This window comes from Choloepus didactylus, chromosome 3 (genome assembly GCF_015220235.1).
Source record: "Choloepus didactylus isolate mChoDid1 chromosome 3, mChoDid1.pri, whole genome shotgun sequence".
In the NCBI taxonomy this organism is placed as follows: domain Eukaryota; kingdom Metazoa; phylum Chordata; class Mammalia; order Pilosa; family Megalonychidae; genus Choloepus; species Choloepus didactylus.
The window spans coordinates 200,357,998-200,375,689 of NC_051309.1; the positions used below are offsets into that span (position 1 = coordinate 200,357,998).

A 17,692-nucleotide genomic window follows, 5' to 3' on the forward strand; every position below is an offset into this window, starting at 1 on the left:
CATCCAAGGTATACAATGTGTCTCACAGTGTCACCACCTAGTTGTGCAATCATCACATTCAGTTTTAAAACATTTTAATTGTTCCAGAAAGAAAATGACATAAAAAAAAAAAAACACCCCAAACATCCCATACTCCTTATACTTCCCACCCCATTACTGACCCTTAGTATTGGTGTGGTACACTTGTTACTGTTGATAAAGATATTGAGATACTACTGTTAACTATAGTCTGTAGCATGCAATAGGTACTTTTTCCCCATACCAATCTATTATTAACTCTTTGTACAAGTGTCGTACATTTGTACTTGTTCATAAAATTATTTATATTGTAGTGTTAATCTTAATGTCCACCTCAAGGTTCAATGTGTTATACAATCCCATATTTAAACCTCTAGTTTTCCTTCTGGTAACATACATGACTCTAAACAACTCCTTTAAACCAAATTCACCTACAGTTCACCACTATTACTTACAATCCCAATCACAAGTTACCCTCACCTCTATCCACTTCCAAACATTTAAGTTCACCCTTGTTACAAATTCTGTACATAATAGGCAACTGCTTCCCATTCTCTGTCTTCAATCTGTCTCTCAGTAACCTCATGTTTTATGACTATGAGTTTATATATCCTGGTTAGTTCATATTGGTGAAATCGTGTTATATCTGTCCTTTTGTGTCTGAGTTATTTCACTCAGCATTATGTCCTCAAGGTTCACCCATGTTGTCACATGCTTCAGGACTTCATTCCTTCTTACTTATTTTTCAGGTCTTTTTGGCTTTTTGAGGACCCTTTCTCTTTCAAAAAAATTTGGTAACTAACTTTTGCAACTCTGCAAAGTAGGTTGTTGGAATTTTGATTGGTATTGCATTGAACCTATAGATGAGTTTGGGTAGAGTTGACTTCTTATCAACATTTAGCATTCCTATCCATGAGCATGGAATGTCTTTCCACCTATTTAGGTCATTTTTTATTTCTTTTAGCAATGTTTTGTAGTTTTTTGTGTACAGGTCCTTTACATTCTTGGTTAAGTTTATTCCTAGATACTTGATTCTTTTAGTTGCTATTGTGAATGGAATTTTTTTCTTAATTACCTCCTTGGATAGCTCATTACTGAGGTATAGAAACACTACTGATTTTTGTGTGTTGATCTTTTAGCCCACCACTTTGCTGAACTCATTAATTAGCTCAAGTCATGTGATCTTTCCCTTTCAATTTGTTATTATGTTGTATTACATTAATTGATTTTCTTGTGTTGAACCACCCTTGTATAACTGGGTTAAAAGCCACTTGATCGCAGTACATTTCTTTTAATATACCGTTGGATTCAATTTGCAAGTATTTTATTGAAAATTTTTGCATCTGTGTTCATTCAGGAGGTTGGTCTGTAGTTTTCCTCTCTTGTAGTATCAGGTTTTGGTATTAAAGTTATGTTAGCTTCATAGAATGAATTAGGTGGTGTTCCTTTTTTTTTTTTTTTTTTTTCAATTTTTTGGAAAAGTTTGAGCAGGAATGATGTTAATTCTTCTTGGAATGTTGGTAAAATATCTCTGTGAAGCTATTTGGTCCTGGGCTTTTCTTTGTAGGGAAGTTTTTGATGACTGATTCATTCTCTTTACTTGTGATTGGTTTGTTGAGGTCTTCTATTGCTTTTCAAGTATAGGTTGTTTGTGTATTTCTAAGAAATTGTCCATTTCGTCTAGGTTGTCTAGTTTGGTGGCATACAGTTGTTCATAGTATCCTATTACGATCTTTTTTATTTCTTCAGGGTTCATGGTAATGACTTCCCTCTCGTTTCTGATTTTATTTACATTTTCTCTCTTTTTGACTTTGCCTGTCTAGCTAAAGGTTTGTCGATCTTACTGATCTTCTCATAGAACCAACTTTTGGTTTTATTCGATTCATCTTTTTTTCCCCTCCATTTCATTTATTTCTGCTTTAATCTTTGTTATTTCTTTTCTTCTGCTTGCTTTGGGATTAGTTTAGAAACTAGTTTGGAAACTAGTTCTCTGGTTTCTTTAGTTCAGTTAGGTCTTTGGTTTTAGCTCTTTCTTCCTTTTTAATGTAGGCATAGGGCTATAGATTCCCTCTCAGCATCGTCTTCGCTACATCCCTTAAGTTTTTTTTGTTTTGTTTTGTTTTTTTAAGAAAACTCACATTTTTTTTTCCCTTTTTAATTTTTATTGGGATTGTTCAGATACCATACAATCATCCAAAGATCCAAAGTGCACAGTCAGTTGCCCCCGGCACCCTCGCACAGCTGTGCATCCATCACCACATTTAATTTTTGTTCAATTTTTAGAACCTTTTCATTACTCCAGACAAGAAATAAAGTGAAAGATGAAAAAAGAAAAAAAAAAAAAGAAGAAAAGGAAACTCGAATCCTCTCATATCTCTAACCAACCCTTCTCAATTGTTGACTCGTAGTGTTGGTATAGTACATTTGTTACTGTTTATGAAAGAACACTGAAATACTACTAACTGTAGTATATAGTTTGCAAAAGGTATATATTTCTTCCATATATGCCCCTCTATTATTAACTTCTAATTGTATGGTCATACATTTGTTCTGGTTCATGGAAGAGATTTCTAATATTTGTACAGTTAATCATGGACATTGCCCACCATAGGATTCAGTTTTATACAGTCCCATCTTTTGACTTCCAACTTTCCTTCTGGTGACATATATGACTCTGAGCTTCCCCTTTCAACCTCATTCATGCACCATTCGTCACTGTTAGTTATTATCACAGCTTGCTACCGACACTTCTGTTTATTTCCAAACATTTAAGTTCATCCTAGTTGAACATTCTGCACATACTAAGCAACCGCTCGCCATTCTTAAGCCTCGTCCTATATCTTGGTACGTTATATTTCATGTCCATGAGTTTACGTATTATAATTAGTTCATATCAGTGAGACCCTGCAATATTTGTCCTTATGTGTCTGGCTTATTTCACTCAGTATATTGCCCTCGAGGTTTTGTCATCAACCCATTTTTTTTTTAATATGGTTTTGTTCACTCACCATACATTCCATCCTAAGTAAATAATCGATGGTTCTCTGTATGGTCATACATTTATGTGTTCACCACCTTCACCACTATCTATATAAGGGCATCTGCATTTCTTCCATAAGGCAGGAGGGAGAGTCAAAGAAGGTAGAGAGGCAAAAGAAAGAGGAAAAAAAAATGACAGCTAGGAAGGAGCAAAAGGAAAAATAACCTTAAATCAAAGTAGAATAAAGAATCAGACAATACCACCAATGTCAAGTGTCTAACATGCCTCCCCTATTCCCCCCTCTTATCTGCATTCACCTTGGTATATCACCTTCGTTACATTAAAGGAAGCATAATACAATGATTCTATTAGTTACAGTCTCTAGTTTATGCTGATTGCATCCCTCCCCCAATGCCTCCCCATTTTTAACACCTTGCAAGGTTGACATTTGCTTGTTCTCCCTCGTAAAAGAACGTATTTGTACATTTTATCACAATTGTTGAATACTCTAGATTTCACCAAGTTACACAGTCCCAGTCGTTATCTTTCCTCCTTTCTTGTGGTGTCTCACATGCTCCCCACCTTCCTCTCTTAACCGTATTCATAGTTACCTTTGTTCAGTGTACTTACATTGTTGTGCTACCATCTCCCCAAATTGTGTTCCAAACCACACACTCCTGTCTTCTGTCACCGTGTAGTGCTCCCTTTAGTATTTCCTGTAGGGCAGGTGTCTTGTTCACAAAGTCTCTCATTGTCTGTTTGTCAGAAAATATTTTGAGCTCTCCTTCATATTTGAAGGACAGCTTTGCTGGATATAGGATTCTTGGTTGGTGGTTTTTCTCTTTCAGTATCTTAAATATATCACACCACTTCCTTCTTGCCTCCATGGTTTCTGCTGAGAGATCCACACATAGTCTTATTAAGCTTCCTTTGTATGTAATGGATCGCTTTTCTCTTGCTGCTTTCAGGATTCTCTCTTTGTCTTTGACATTTGATAATCTGATTATTAAGTGTCTTGGCGTAGGCCTATTCATATCTCTTCTGTTTGGAGTACGCTGCGCTTCTTGGATCTGTAATTTTATGTCTTTCATAAGAGATGGGAAATTTTCATTAATTATTTCCTCTATTATTGCTTCTGCCCCCTTTCCCTTCTTTTCTCCTTCTGGGACACCAATGATACGTACGTTATTGCACTTTGTTTCATCCTTGAGTTCCCGGAGACGCTGCTCATATTTTTTCATTCTTTTCTCCATCTGCTCCTTTGCGTGTAGGCTTTCAGGTGTTTTGTTCTCCAGTTCCTGAGTGTTTTCTTCTGCCTCTTGAGATCTGCTGTTGTATGTTTCCATTGTGTCTTTCATCTCTTGTGTTGTGCCTTTCATTTCCATAGATTCTACTAGTTGTTTTTTTGAACTTTCAATTTCTGCCTTATGTTTGCCCAGTGTTTTCTTTACACTTTTGTGAAATCTTCTCTAAACTTTTTGAATTAATTTAGCATTAGTTGTTTAAATTCCTGTATCTCAGTTGAAGTGTACGTTTGTTCCTTTGACTGGGCCATAACTTTGTTTTTCTTAGTGTAGGTTGTAATTTTCTGTTGTCTAGGCATGGTTTCCTTGGTTATCCAAATCAGGTTTTCCCAGACCAGAACAGGCTCAGGTCCCAGAGGGAAGAAATATTCAGTATCTGGTTTCCCTGATGGTTTTCCTTAGAGGATTGACACCCCTGTGCTTTTCTGCCTGTCAGGTGCACCTGTCAGCCTGTCACTGGCTGGTGTAAGGGGGTGTGGCCTGTGGTTCTCATCCCCCAGGCTTTGGGGTCTGGTTCCGGAAAGGCAGGCAGTAGAGCTGAGCCCCTCTCCTCTTGGGAAGCTTTACCCCCTCCAGAGAGGTCATTGTGTATCAATCAGTTCTTTGTTTCTCTGACTCTGCTGATCAAATTGTTTTGATTTTAAAATGGCTGAGGCTTTCTTTACTGCAAAGTGCTTCAGGCTGAAAACTGCTGAGGTTTTCTCCACAGAGAGAGAAAGGGAGAGAAAGCTCCCTGATTCACCCGTCAGCCAGAGATAGCACCTGATCCTCTGGCCTCCCCGTCCTGAGACAGATATGTGCCCCGACTCTCCCAAGGTCAGTTGTCACCAAAAGCTTCTGTCTGCTTGTTGGGGATTCACTGTATGTATTCAGCGGTTAACATTAAAACCCCAGTTGGAGCTGGGCTGAGAGAGTGCTGCTCTCTAGCACCGCAAGGCTTCCATGAGGGAGGGGCTCTCGGCGTGGGTCCGCAGTTATTACTTACAGATTTTATGCTGCGATCTCGGGCATTCCTCCCAATTCAGGTTGGTGGATGATGAGTGGACAGTCACGTTTGTCTCCCCACAGTTATTCCAGGTTATTTACTAGTTTTTTGGTCATTTATGAATTGTTCCAAGAGGGGACTAATAATGGTCTTCCACTCCTCTCTATGCTGCCATCCATCCCTTAAGTTTTGATATGTTGTGTTCCTGTTTTCTTTCATCTCAAGATATTTACTGATTTCTCTTGCAGTTTCTTCTTTGACTCACTGATTGTTTAAGAGCGTGTTGTTCAACTTCCATATATTTGTGAAAGTTCCATTTCTCTGTTACTGATTTCCAGCTTCATTCCATTATGATCAGAGAAAGTGCTTTGAATAATTTCAGTCTTTTTAAATTTATGAAGACTTGTTTTGTGCCCCACCATATGGTCTATCCTGGCGAATGTTCCATAAGCACTTGAGAAGGATGTATATTCTGCTGTTCTGGGGTGCAGTGATCTATATATGTCTGTTAGGTCTCATTCATTTGTCACGTTATTTAGGTTCTCTGTTTCCTTATTATCCTCTGTCTAGATGTTTTATCTATTGAAGAGAGTGGTATGTTGAAGTTTCCCATTGTTATTGTAGAAAGTGTGTTACTCCCTTCAGTTTTGCCAGTGTTTACTCATGTACTTTGGAGTACCTTGATTTGGTGTGTTAATATTCATGATTGTTATTTCTTCTTGGTTAATTGCCCCTTTTGTTAATATATAGTGTCCTTCATCTCTTATAACAGTTTTGCATTTAAAGCCTATTTTGTCTGATGTTAGTATAGCTGTCCCAACTTTTTTTTTTTTTTTTTTTGGTTATTGATTGTGTTGAGTATCTTTTTCCATCCGTTTACTTTCAACCTTTTTGTATCTTTGGGTCTAAAATAAGTTTCTTATAAATAGCATATAGATGGATCATATTTTTTATCCATTCTACCATTCTGTGTCTTTTGATTGGGGCATTTAATCCATTATCATTCAGTGTTATTACTGTAAAAGCTGTCCTTCAAACGTTTTATCCCTTGGCTTTTGTCAGATCTAGTATTTTTCTTTTTATCCTTTTAGTTATCCTTACTGATAATCATCATTTATGTACTCTCCTCCAAGTCTCTCTCCTGTCTTTTTTTTTCCAGCTGGCAGAACACCCTTTAGTATTTCTTGCAGGGCAAGTCGCTTCTTAACAGATTCTCTCAGCATTTGTTTATTTGTGAAAATTTTAAACTCTCCCTCACTTTTGAAGGACAGCTTTCCTGGATAAAGAATACTTAGTTGGCAGTTTTCCTCTTTCAGAATCCTAAATATAAGATTAAGTATAAATATAAATATACCACTGCCTTCTTGCCTCCAAGGTACCCAATGAATAGTTGGTGCTTAATCTTATGTGCCTTCCTTTGTATGTGGTAAATTGCTTTTCTCTTGCTGTTTTCAGGATTCTCTCCTCTTCAGCATTTGATAGTCTGATTAGTATATGTCTTGGAGTGGGTCTATTTGAATTTATTCTATGGAGTGTGTTGGGCCTCTTTGATTTCCATATTTATGTCTTTTATAAAGGTTGGGAAATTTTCTGCAGTTATCACCTCAAATAATATTCCTGACCCTTTTCTCTTCTCCTGGGACACCTGTGGTTCTTATATTTGTCTTATATATTTGTCTTATATCTTCGCCTTGTCAAACATTTCCCTGAGATCTAATTCAAATGTTTTCCATTTTTTCCTCCATTTGTTCTTTTGTGCTTTGTCCTCTAGTTCACTTATTCTTTCTTCTGCCTCTTCAAATCTGCTATTGTGTGTCTCTAGTATATTGTAAATTTGCTCTGCAGTATCTTTCATTTCCAAAAGATCTGCTATTTTTCTATTTATCCTTTCATATTCTTTATGCTCTTCTAGTGTATTGTTGATATCCTTTATCTCTTTAATCATCTCATTGAAGTTATTTAGGAGATTTGTTTGAGCATATTTGATTAGTTCCAAATTTAGTCTCCTCTGACTTTTTACTTTGCTCATTGGGCTTGGCCTTACCTTCTTGTTTCTTCATGTGCCTTGTGATTTTTTGCTGGCATCTTGTCATATGGATAAGGTTATTTTGAAACTTGTTTTCCCTTGCTCGTCTGAGATTCTGTTGTTGCTTGAGTTTGCATTGAAGGTCTCCTTTGGCACTTGGTTTTTCAGTAATTCCCAACCAAACCAGGGCCAGGGTCTTATGCAGGGTGTATAACCCCTTTCAGAAGGCTGTTAGAGGCTAGGCAGACAGCAGCTTCCCAGACTGCACTTTCTCAGTCTTTCCAGCAGATGGCGCTCTTGGGCCACCTAGTCCCCATAACCCCGCCTCTCCCTGACTGCAGCAGTCCACTGGGCAGGGTCTAGACCAAGTCAGATTCTGGTACCAGGCTGCTGGCCCTAGAAGGTCACCCTTTCCAGCCAACTATTAACTCTGGCTAATTGTTTCTCCATGTTTCTCCAAGGTCCAGCCATGCTGGAAGCCGTTGGCTCTGGGGTGGGGGTGGGCACTGTGCACCGCAGCAAAGACTGCTTTTGGGTACAGTAGACTCCTGCAAGGAAAGCCCGCGGGCTGCAGGACTGAGAGGTTAAACTTCACCAGCTGTCCCAGGAGTACACGGCGTTTTGCTGGCCGGCAAGACCCAGGCTGGTGCACAGCCATGACCTTGGGTGGGAGAAGGGTGCATGCTGTTGCAATGCAGCTCCCTTCCTTATCCTGCCTCTCTGCTCTTGTGTGCAGGTGAGTCATGAGCTCCCTGGTCCCCTGTGCAGAGAGGATCCAGGCTGCAGGACCCAGAGTCTCCTTCGCTGGCTGTCAAATCAGCACTGCTCTGTGCCCCTCTGCCCTCCTGAGGAGGGGACTTCCCAGTCTCCCCCAAATTCAGTCGCTTACAGCGGCCAGCCTCAGGGAGAAGGGTGGACACTGGGTACCACAGCAGGGTCTCTGTATGTGGATATAATTTGTCTCCTGGCCCCAGGGCTCCCACGTGAGAAGGCTCTGGGCTGTAGGACTGAGAGGGTTGACTCCTCCAGCTGGCAGCTGAAGTTGCAATCTGCTGCTTTTTGGCTGCCTGTTTTGGCTGGTGTGTAGCCATGGGCCTCGGGTGGACACGATTGAGTACATTCACCCCTATTTCTCAATCGTAGTTTCTCCACTTTTTCATTCAGCTCTTCTTTATATTTTACATTGGTCCTTCTCTGGTCACCCAAGCACTGGAATCACTGCTTTGGAGAGTTTCTGCCTGTTCTCTAGTTGTTTTATGGTGGGAGGAATGAGTTCTCCCTGTTCTCATTCCACCATCTTCTTGGAAATCCTGTGCCATATGTTTTTTAGTAAATGTTTAGTGAAGTGTAACAGTCATATAAAAAAATGCATAATTCATGAATGCTCAACTCAGTGAAACACACCATTGTCACCACACCACCCAAAACATGAAATAGATTATCAGGACCCAAGGACTTCCTACATATGCCTTCCAGACACAACTATCTCCTCCTCCCCAGAGGTAACCACTATTCTCTAATCAAACACCTGTTGTTCACCTATTTTTAAAATTATATAATTGGAATCATATATGTGTACTTTTGTGTATAGTTTCTTTTACTTACATTATGTGTGTGAGATTCAGCCTTGTTCTGTATAGCAACAGTTCATTCCACCGTGTGAATGCACCAACATTCACTTATCCATTTTATGTTGATGGACATTTGAGCTGTTTCCAGTTTTTAACCTATCATGGGTAATGCTGAGGTGGAATTGTTGTACATATCATCTGGCTCATGCATGCATGCATTTCATTGGGTTTTTAGGAATAGAATTGCTGGGTCACAGGATACATTTATAGATACCAAAACTAGCAATTGTTCCTATTTATGCTCCTACTGGTAGGGTAGATGAGAGTTCCAAGTGTTTCCCATCCTCCCTGTTATTGTCAGTGTTTTTTTTTTTTTTGTAAATGGAGTCATTCTGGTGGGTGCTTAGTGATAATTTGCATTGCCCTAATTACAAATAAGTTTGAGCAGTTTTTCATGTTTATTGGCCATATGGGTCTTCTCTTTTGTCCAATGCCTCTTATATCTTTTGCCCCTTTTTCTAGTAACTTGTCTGACTTGTTTCTGACTGATTTTTAAGAGTTTATGAAACGTCCTGCATATAAGCCCTTGGTTACTTCGTACGTTGCAGGTATCCTCTCCAAGTTTGTGGCTTACCTTTTCCTCTTAATGGTGTCTTTGATGAGTAAAAATTATTAGCTTTAATGAATTCCAGTATAATTTATCATTGTTTTCCTCTGGGTTAGTGTTTCATGTAGCTTTTTAAAGAAATTCTTCCCTATTCCAAGGTTATGAAGATCTTCTATTTATCTTCCATAAGCCTTATTGCTTTACTTTAAAAATTAAGTCTGCAATCCAGTTGGGTATTCATTTTTGGTTATTGGGTGAAGAAGGGGGTCATGATTCAGTTTTTTCCTATATGGATAGCCATTTGTCCCAGCACCGTTTGTTGAAATGACTGTGCTTTCCCTACAGCTCTGCAGTGCAACCATTTTTATAAATCAGGCGTCTGTATATGTGTCAGTCTGTCTCTGGACTCTATTCTGTTCCATTGGTCTGTTGATCTATTCTGGTACCATTCCATCCTGCTTTAATTAACGTAGTTTTGTCCTGAGTCTTGATATGCAGTGAGTAGGTCCCCCACCTTTTGTCTTTTATATTTCTTGGCTATCTTGGCCCTTTCCACTTACATTTAAATTTTAGAACCAACTCCTCAGTTTACACACACACACACAAACACACACACACTCACACTACCCTGCTCTCATTTTGATTTGGATTGCATTGAATCCACAGATTAATTTGAGAATTGACATTTTCATTAATATTGAGCCTACCAAACCATGAACATGCTGTGCCCGTCTATTTTATTTAGGTGTTTTCTCAGTAATATTTCATGATTTTCTGAATTCAGACCTTACACATCTTATGTTAGGTTTATTGTAGGTATTTGATATTTTTTGATGCTTCCTCTCTCACTGGGATTTTGGCACCACAAATCCTCACTGCCTTGGAAGCTCTTCAGTGGTCTCAAATGGTTTTTTCTTTTAATAAATTTGTCCAGCTTTTCTAGTTATTTTCAAAGGAAGGATTTTGAGTTTGCCATTTTTGGTTGTGGCATTCATCCATGCCAACTCTAATTTATTTTTAATTTATGTACTTTTTCTTTTATTTACAGTTTATATAGAAGTAATTGTGTCTTCTGTTAATGCACTACAATACTAATTCAGTATTTGTTGACTATAAAAACCAATCACTGAAAACATACATAAATATGTTTTTCTTAATCTTTGATGTAGGAGTGTATACAAGAAATAGAAATTTTCGGCTCTATAAATCATCAAAAATAGGAAAGCAAGTGACTTTAGAAGTTGCTGAAGACAACAAATTTTTTCCTAAGCAGTCAAATAATATTTCTGAAGAAAAGCAGCATTTCCAATCTTCTTTGGTCAGCAACATCAGGTATATAATACCAGAATTAAATCATTGTGTACCCATGAATATTTAATAAGCAGTGAATAGTATAGCAAATTACAAAAGGGTGAATTGTAGACGTTCTTCTACCTTAAAAAGATTTTAAAATTCTAGGTTACCTATTCTTTTTTCTCCACTAATTGAAAAATAATTATAGAAAGTATTTTTTAACCACTTAGTTTTCTCTCTGTATCTTTTTAGGGTTACATTTTATGAAATTTTTTAGTTTTTCTAGAGTGATTATCATCACTTCTATAAAGAAGAAAATAAAAACTACCAGAGTTGCATTTGGAAATATAATTACTGTTAATGTCTCATTTTCTTTTCCTTTATGCATATAGATGTAATTTACATGGCTTCTTCATTCAGGGGGTGTTTCTTGAGGTCCTTATTTGTATGATTATGGCAGCTGTTCTTCCACTCAACATTATATTGTGAATATTTTCCCAAGTTAATAATTTGCCACTAATTAATTGTAAATGCAACTTCTAATGCTTATTTATGTAATTTTCCATTATGTTGATATACTCTACTTTATTGTCAATTTTATTGTTAAACCCTTAGGTTTCCAGGTGTTAAAAAAAAAAAAAAAAAGAAATCTTTCAACAGAAGTATTTACCTTCAATCCTGTTCATTCTAGGCTGGTGATCTTGTGAGTTCAAAATGTAAGGTTAAGGATTAAACTAAATTGCTATTAACTTGCTATAATTCTTTTCCCTTCATTTTCCCTAAATACAATTTTAAGTAAAAATTCCATAGATGTCAGTTTTAATAATGAATATGTAAAATACATTGCTGTTGGGAAAGTTGTGTCAGGATAGATACAGTTATCAGTAGTTACCCTGCAGGTGAGAAGGTGGACTATTATTCTTCATATGTCTTTGTATTGTTGTAAGTTACTTTCATGTCATATCCCAGAGGTAAGATCAAAGTCTTTGTTTTCTTACTTTTAAAATGGAAATAACACCACCACCTATCTCCTGAGGATTAAGTAAGTTGAGTTAAACCTGAACATGTAAAGCATTTAGAACAATGCGTGGCACGTGGTATCTGTTTGGTAAATGTTAGTTGTTAGTAGTGGTGGTGGTGAAATTGGTGTAGTAGCAGTAGAGTTATAAAAACAGTCTGACTTTCTTGCCCACTGTTGTTGACACCAGAATAAAGCCACAGTCTTTGTGTCACATGTGCGGAAAGCAACACAGTTGGCCTGTAGAAGATAACTCTCCTGATTATCAATTCCCATTTCTTTCACCATCTCAATATTAATCTCACTGAAGTGCAGGGTTCTTCTACTGAATAGTTACCGTAACCATTGCCTTTCGTGTATCCAAGTAAATGCCAGCTATTTTTCTTCCTGAAATAAAGACTAAATTCTATATGATTTCTTACCTTTTTCTTTCAGTTAATTTGTACTGTATGTACTTTTCTTTCAGTTAATTTTAATCCATTTTTCCCTTTAACTCTCACCCATCTTTCCTTCTTCATTTCATTCTATTATTCACTCCTTTTAAACTATTGCAACAAATATTTCAAAGGCTCTGTATACAGTTTGGGAAATTGAATTATACTTCAGTCTCTAGCTTCAGCAGTTCTGGAATCCTCTGATTCACTCTGAAATTGAGGAAATCTTTTTTGGGGGAAGGGGTTAGGATTGGTGCTTTTGTGGGGAAATGTGGCATAAATCCCTAGAAGTTAGCTGTTGAATAAAGGATTTTAATAGGGATCAATTTGGAATTAAGTTTCCTTTTTTGTAGCCATGCCTCTTTAATATAATGTTGTTTTGTTTCTTTTACATATTTTCTTCTTCAGATTCTCAGATACTTTACAAATTCTTACATGTAACACGTCTGATAGTAAACAAAAACGAGTTGAACATTTTAACAGTACCAGCACTTCAGGTAATTTTAACAAAACAATTTCCTATCAGAATTTAAGGATACAACATCTGTTTGTCTTAAAAATTTTAAATCTTAAGTATTCCTTTCCTCTGATCCTTTAAAACTACCTTTAGGCTTCTATCCATAATGGAGACAGTGAAAAAAAGATTTTATTAAAGCATTCGTTAATTTTCAGTGATTGTGTTTTAGTGGTCCTTTAAAAAAAAATAGAAAAGCAATATTGGCTATTTGTAAAAATTTAGAATATATACATATTAAAGTAAAAACTGAAAGTTCTTCTTCATCCCTCTGCCTGCAATCAGAGGGTTAAGCACTATTAATAAAGTTATGGAGATCTTTTTCATTCTTTAAATGACTGCATAGTTTTTCTGTGGTATGGCTCTATCATAATTTACTCATTCCTATACTAAAGAGCATGTAAGTTTTTCCCTAACATTTCTTACAAAATGCTGTGGTATACATATATATGTATAAATATATAATTTGTATAGCATTATTTATAATAGTGAAAAAATATAAATGTACAACAAAATGAGATTGGTGACATACAGTGAAATATTACTATGTAGCCATTAAAATTAAATTTATAAAGTCTATATAATAATAGGGGAAATGCCTGTTCATAATGTTATGAGAAAAATGTTGGCTCTAAAATTGCATGTTTGATATGATCACAAATTTATTTTTAAATGGAAAGCATATTTTCCTATGATTATTTTCTTCTGGTTTAACAATTACTATTTCTTGGTAATGACGGAGTTTCTTTCTTTCCTTTTTATTTTAACTTATTTTTCAAAATTCCTCGAGAGATTTTTAAATAGGAAATATGATTGAATTTTCAGTGCCCTCCACTAAAGACCAGCGGGGAGCACATCTGTAGTTTGATCATGTTGGGCCTGTTACTTGTTGCAGCAAGGGAGAACACACACATGGAGCACCATGGGCATCTCAGTAAGAAGACAGAAAAGACTTATTACAGAATTTGAACTTCGGATAGATGATTTCAGGGCATGTCCAAGGAATCAGGAATTTGCTCTGGATTGGGTGCTAATAGGGGCAATTCTATGATTAAATATCTTAAATCTTACCCAAAAGAAAGACAGAGTAGAGAGACTAAAGCTATTGTGGATAAGGGAGCAGCAGTCACTCTTATTAGCCAGGATAAGGAAGTTGTTTGTGAATTTTTGTTTGGTTTGGACAGTGTTCATGTCTTATGTGTTTTCAGATGAAAGTACAGAGTGGTCTTGCTTTTTGTCTTTCTCCATCATCACCACAGAGTGGCCTTGTCTGATTTAAAGTTCCGTGAAATAATTTATGTTCAACAAAAGAACAAGGTTGAGCTGTGAGTACCAGGCCAGCTCCTAGATGCAAGGGCAACTTTTTTCTTTCTCAGAGTGAAGAAAGCAGTTGAAATTATTTCAATTGCTTTTTATGAAATTAGTTTACATGTCAAGTAATTGAGAGATTTTAATTTTATCTGCTTCCTTATGGGGTAACAAGAGTCCATGAAAAGGCTAAAAAGCAAATAACAAAAAAACAAAAACAAAAACTGGGGGATTGGTATATAAATGGGCCAAAGATGGCCCCTGCATATTGATCCCTGTGTTGTTTACTTCTTCGTGGCGGCTAGGACTGTGACTGCAAAGCCTAAATAAAAGTGCCAAACTCAAATTTTAAAAATATAGCCTAATTATGCATATCTTCAGCCATTCAGAGAATGCGTGCTTTTTATACACTGCAGAACTGTACCAACATTGGCTAGCCAGATAAGACAAACCCTGGGGCTATACAAGACCCCAAACTGCTGCTGCACTTTAGCACTCTGACCCAGAGACTTCCCACTGTGGTGCTAGACATTTAAGCCCCCTTTCTGATTCCTTTCCTGGAGTGCCCGTGCCCTGCTCCCTTTCTGGGTGATGGCCTTGTGCCACTGTTGGAAGGACTCCTGCTAGAGGGACTGCCCCTCGCCTGCAAAACTGTCCCAAGTTGCACCTAAATAAAGCCTTTGTGTGCTACTGCTATCTCATGGTCAGGTCTTTTCCTTGATCAGCCTTGAAATCTAAAACCCAGCATTGTAACTGTACTAAACAACTTAAAATTTAACACAACTTTTAGCCATTATAATTTATATGTAATTCTTCTCTCTTTTGCAGTGGAAGCCATTGAAGGTTTTCAGTGTTCACCCTATCCTGAAATTGATCATTTTGTTCTTTCTTTGGTGAATAAAAATGGCATTGAAGGAGGTAAAGATAACTGTTATTCTTTATTAACTGTTATATAAGGTAATAGTACCTTTAGAAACCTTGTCTGCCTTTTAGGAATTCGGCGTTGGAACTACTTTTTCCCAGAAGAATTATTGGTTTATGATATTTGTAAATATCGCTGGTGTGAAAACATTGGAAGAGCCCACAAGAGTAATAATATAATGTAAGTAATACTGTTTATTAATAACTTCTAGGTCTTTAACCAATATTACATTTCATATGTTTACAATTTTTAATGTTGAAAGATAAATGATTTTTGATAGTAAATTTGGTTTGAATTCAATATATTTGTTGTATTTGGTTTGTCCTGATACTAACTTGAATATCTTATCATATTGCTTTAGCACTTACCAGCTTTATTTGTGCTTTATTTGGAAAACAACTCTTTAGGTAGTAAAAATCTTGAGATTTAATTAGAATTGACTAGGCCTAGAGAGACTGGAGAGGCAGTAGACAGGTGCACAGGCGATGACGATAGAAAGGTCTGTCACTCCTCCTTGTTTGGCCTTTGACACCTTAACAAAGTCTAAATCTAAGTTGGGCAGCTTTGAGCAAGAAGGAAACTCTACTCAGTGTTAAGAGTTGGAGGTCAAGACAACGAATGGGGAGCCAATATTTATTGAATGCATACTATATATGCCAGGCCCTTTATTAGGAGTTTTCTTCAGAAAGTTCCTGGCAAAGGGAGTGGAAGTAAAGGATGAAATGAAGCCAGGAATGGAATTGTAAATAATATAGGAATCGAGTTAGAATAGGGATAAAAATAGAAACCCAGTGGTTATCAGTTCTAAGTTTTGCTGTTTTATATTTCTCATGCTGAGACTTTTGTATACAGCACATGTGCCAGACCTGAGAACATAATCATGAAGCTTTTGCTGGAAAGCTGAAAAACACATTGAATAGCATCTTTAGATTAATGTTGTTATACTTATATTGATATAGATTAAAAAAATTGAACTATATTCTCAATACACAGTATGTGTAGTTGAAGCTGTGACAGATGTCAAGTATTGCAGTTTTTCCCTAGAAAGTTTTAAACGTCCTGCAGGGTCTGGGGCACCTCACCGTGCAGTCTGGGAGCCACAGCATTCTTTTGTTTATAGGAAGTCTGTGATCAGAATGTTCATGAGATTAGACCAGGGTGTTTGCCTGTTCCTTTCCTGGGTGCATGTACCTCATTCCCTTCCCACTACCACATGAAATGTTGGCCATTTTATATTTTCTTTTCTGTGAATGTGGGAAGATTTTAGATTACTTCAAAAGAAATTTTTTTTTTTAATTTTTAAAGGCTATAGGATCACTAAAGTTTTCTGTTACTTTTTAGTCTATTTGGCATTTTTTTCTAATAATTTGTTCATTTTACCCAGGTTTTCAAAGTTGCTGACAAAAGCTGTTCATAATTTGTGGTTAAATCTGCATTTAATTTCTGCTTAAATGCAGACTCAACATTGTGTCTGCTTTATTTTTTGACCATTTTATGAGTCTTCAAATTTGGCCTTGTTAATTTTTGTTCTATTACTTCCTGCCTCTTATTTTATTAGGGTTTAGTCTGTTGTTCATTTTCTAATTTATTAGTTGTTTACTCATTTATCTTTGGATGCCTTTCACTTCTAATACAAGGTTTTAAGATCATGAATTTCCCCCTAAAGATTATGTTACCTGCATTTCATGTTTTAATATGTAGCATTTTCTCACTAAGTTTTCCTTGAGCCATTGATTACTTAGAAATGTGCTTTTAATTCCAAATTATGAAATTTACACTGTAGCCTAGCAGTCACATACGTGATTATAAAGAACTGCTTCTAGTTATTGGAAACAGTATTCATATTTTATTAGATCAAACAATTATTTTTAAATTGTTATTCAAATTTTCTAGATACTTAGATTTTTTGTGTGTGGTTTTACTATATCAGTTACTGAAAGAAAAAGTTTTAAAATATCTTGATCTTTGATAATTTGCTTTATCCTTATTCCATCAGTTTTTTTTCTCATATTTTGAAGTTGTAATATTCAGTGGATGCTGGTTGAGATATATATCTTTCAAGAGTAACTTGTCAGTATGTGTTTTGCTGTCAAGTCAACTGTGTGAGATATTTTTGGCAACCACAGTTTTCTTTTGTTCAGTGTATGTTTACATTTTTAGCTTTTCTCTATCTTTAAAGTTTAGCCATATCTCTTGTAAACAGTACACAGTTCAATTTTGTTTTCTATCCAGTCTGGATATTAACATTTTTTTCTTAATGTAAAGGATTCTGGTTGATCTGAAAAATGAAGTTTGGTATCAAAAATGTCACGACCCTGTCTGTAAAGCAGAAAACTTCAAATCTGACTGTGAGTTATTAGTTTTTACAATGTTCAACACAAAGTAAAAATTAGATATTTATATAAAGTAGTTTTACTATCTTTCTCATTCAGGTTTTCCATTACCACCTGAAGTATGTCTCCTGTTTCTTTTCAAAGAAGTAAGTAAGTACATTAGTCCTTGATATAACAATGTAAATAAGCTATGATAAGTGAGTGCCCAAATGCATCAAAGTAGCTTTTTAACACAATGTTTTCACTCAGGAATATATTGTAGCAGTTTTCCCATGTCAGCATATGTGGAAATATACACCTCAATCTTCTTAACTGCTGCATAGTCATATTGTATAGTTATATCAATTTATTTAACTAGTCCAAGACATTTAAGAAGTTT

General features: G+C 36.3%; 1 protein-coding gene across 4 annotated transcripts in view; it reads left to right on the forward strand.

Moving 5' to 3' along the window:
* The window catches only part of PRIMPOL (primase and DNA directed polymerase), a 72,643-nt gene that overhangs the window by 47,284 nt on the left and 7,667 nt on the right, over positions 1–17,692 (forward strand). For 2 of the 4 annotated variants that reach the window (XR_005216006.1, XM_037831096.1), the window contains exons 8-13: positions 10,661–10,823; positions 12,645–12,733; positions 14,887–14,976; positions 15,052–15,160; positions 17,246–17,328; positions 17,413–17,459. Coding sequence is in view for 3 of the 4 variants with exons in the window: in XM_037831096.1 (XP_037687024.1) it covers positions 10,661–10,823; positions 12,645–12,733; positions 14,887–14,976; positions 15,052–15,160; positions 17,246–17,328; positions 17,413–17,459 (581 nt within the window). In the remaining variant the exon portion in view is untranslated. Of the gene's footprint in view, positions 1–10,660; positions 10,824–12,644; positions 12,734–14,886; positions 14,977–15,051; positions 15,161–17,245; positions 17,329–17,412; positions 17,464–17,692 lie in introns of all 4 variants that reach the window. The other 2 variants (XM_037831097.1, XM_037831098.1) reach the window with 2 other exon arrangements.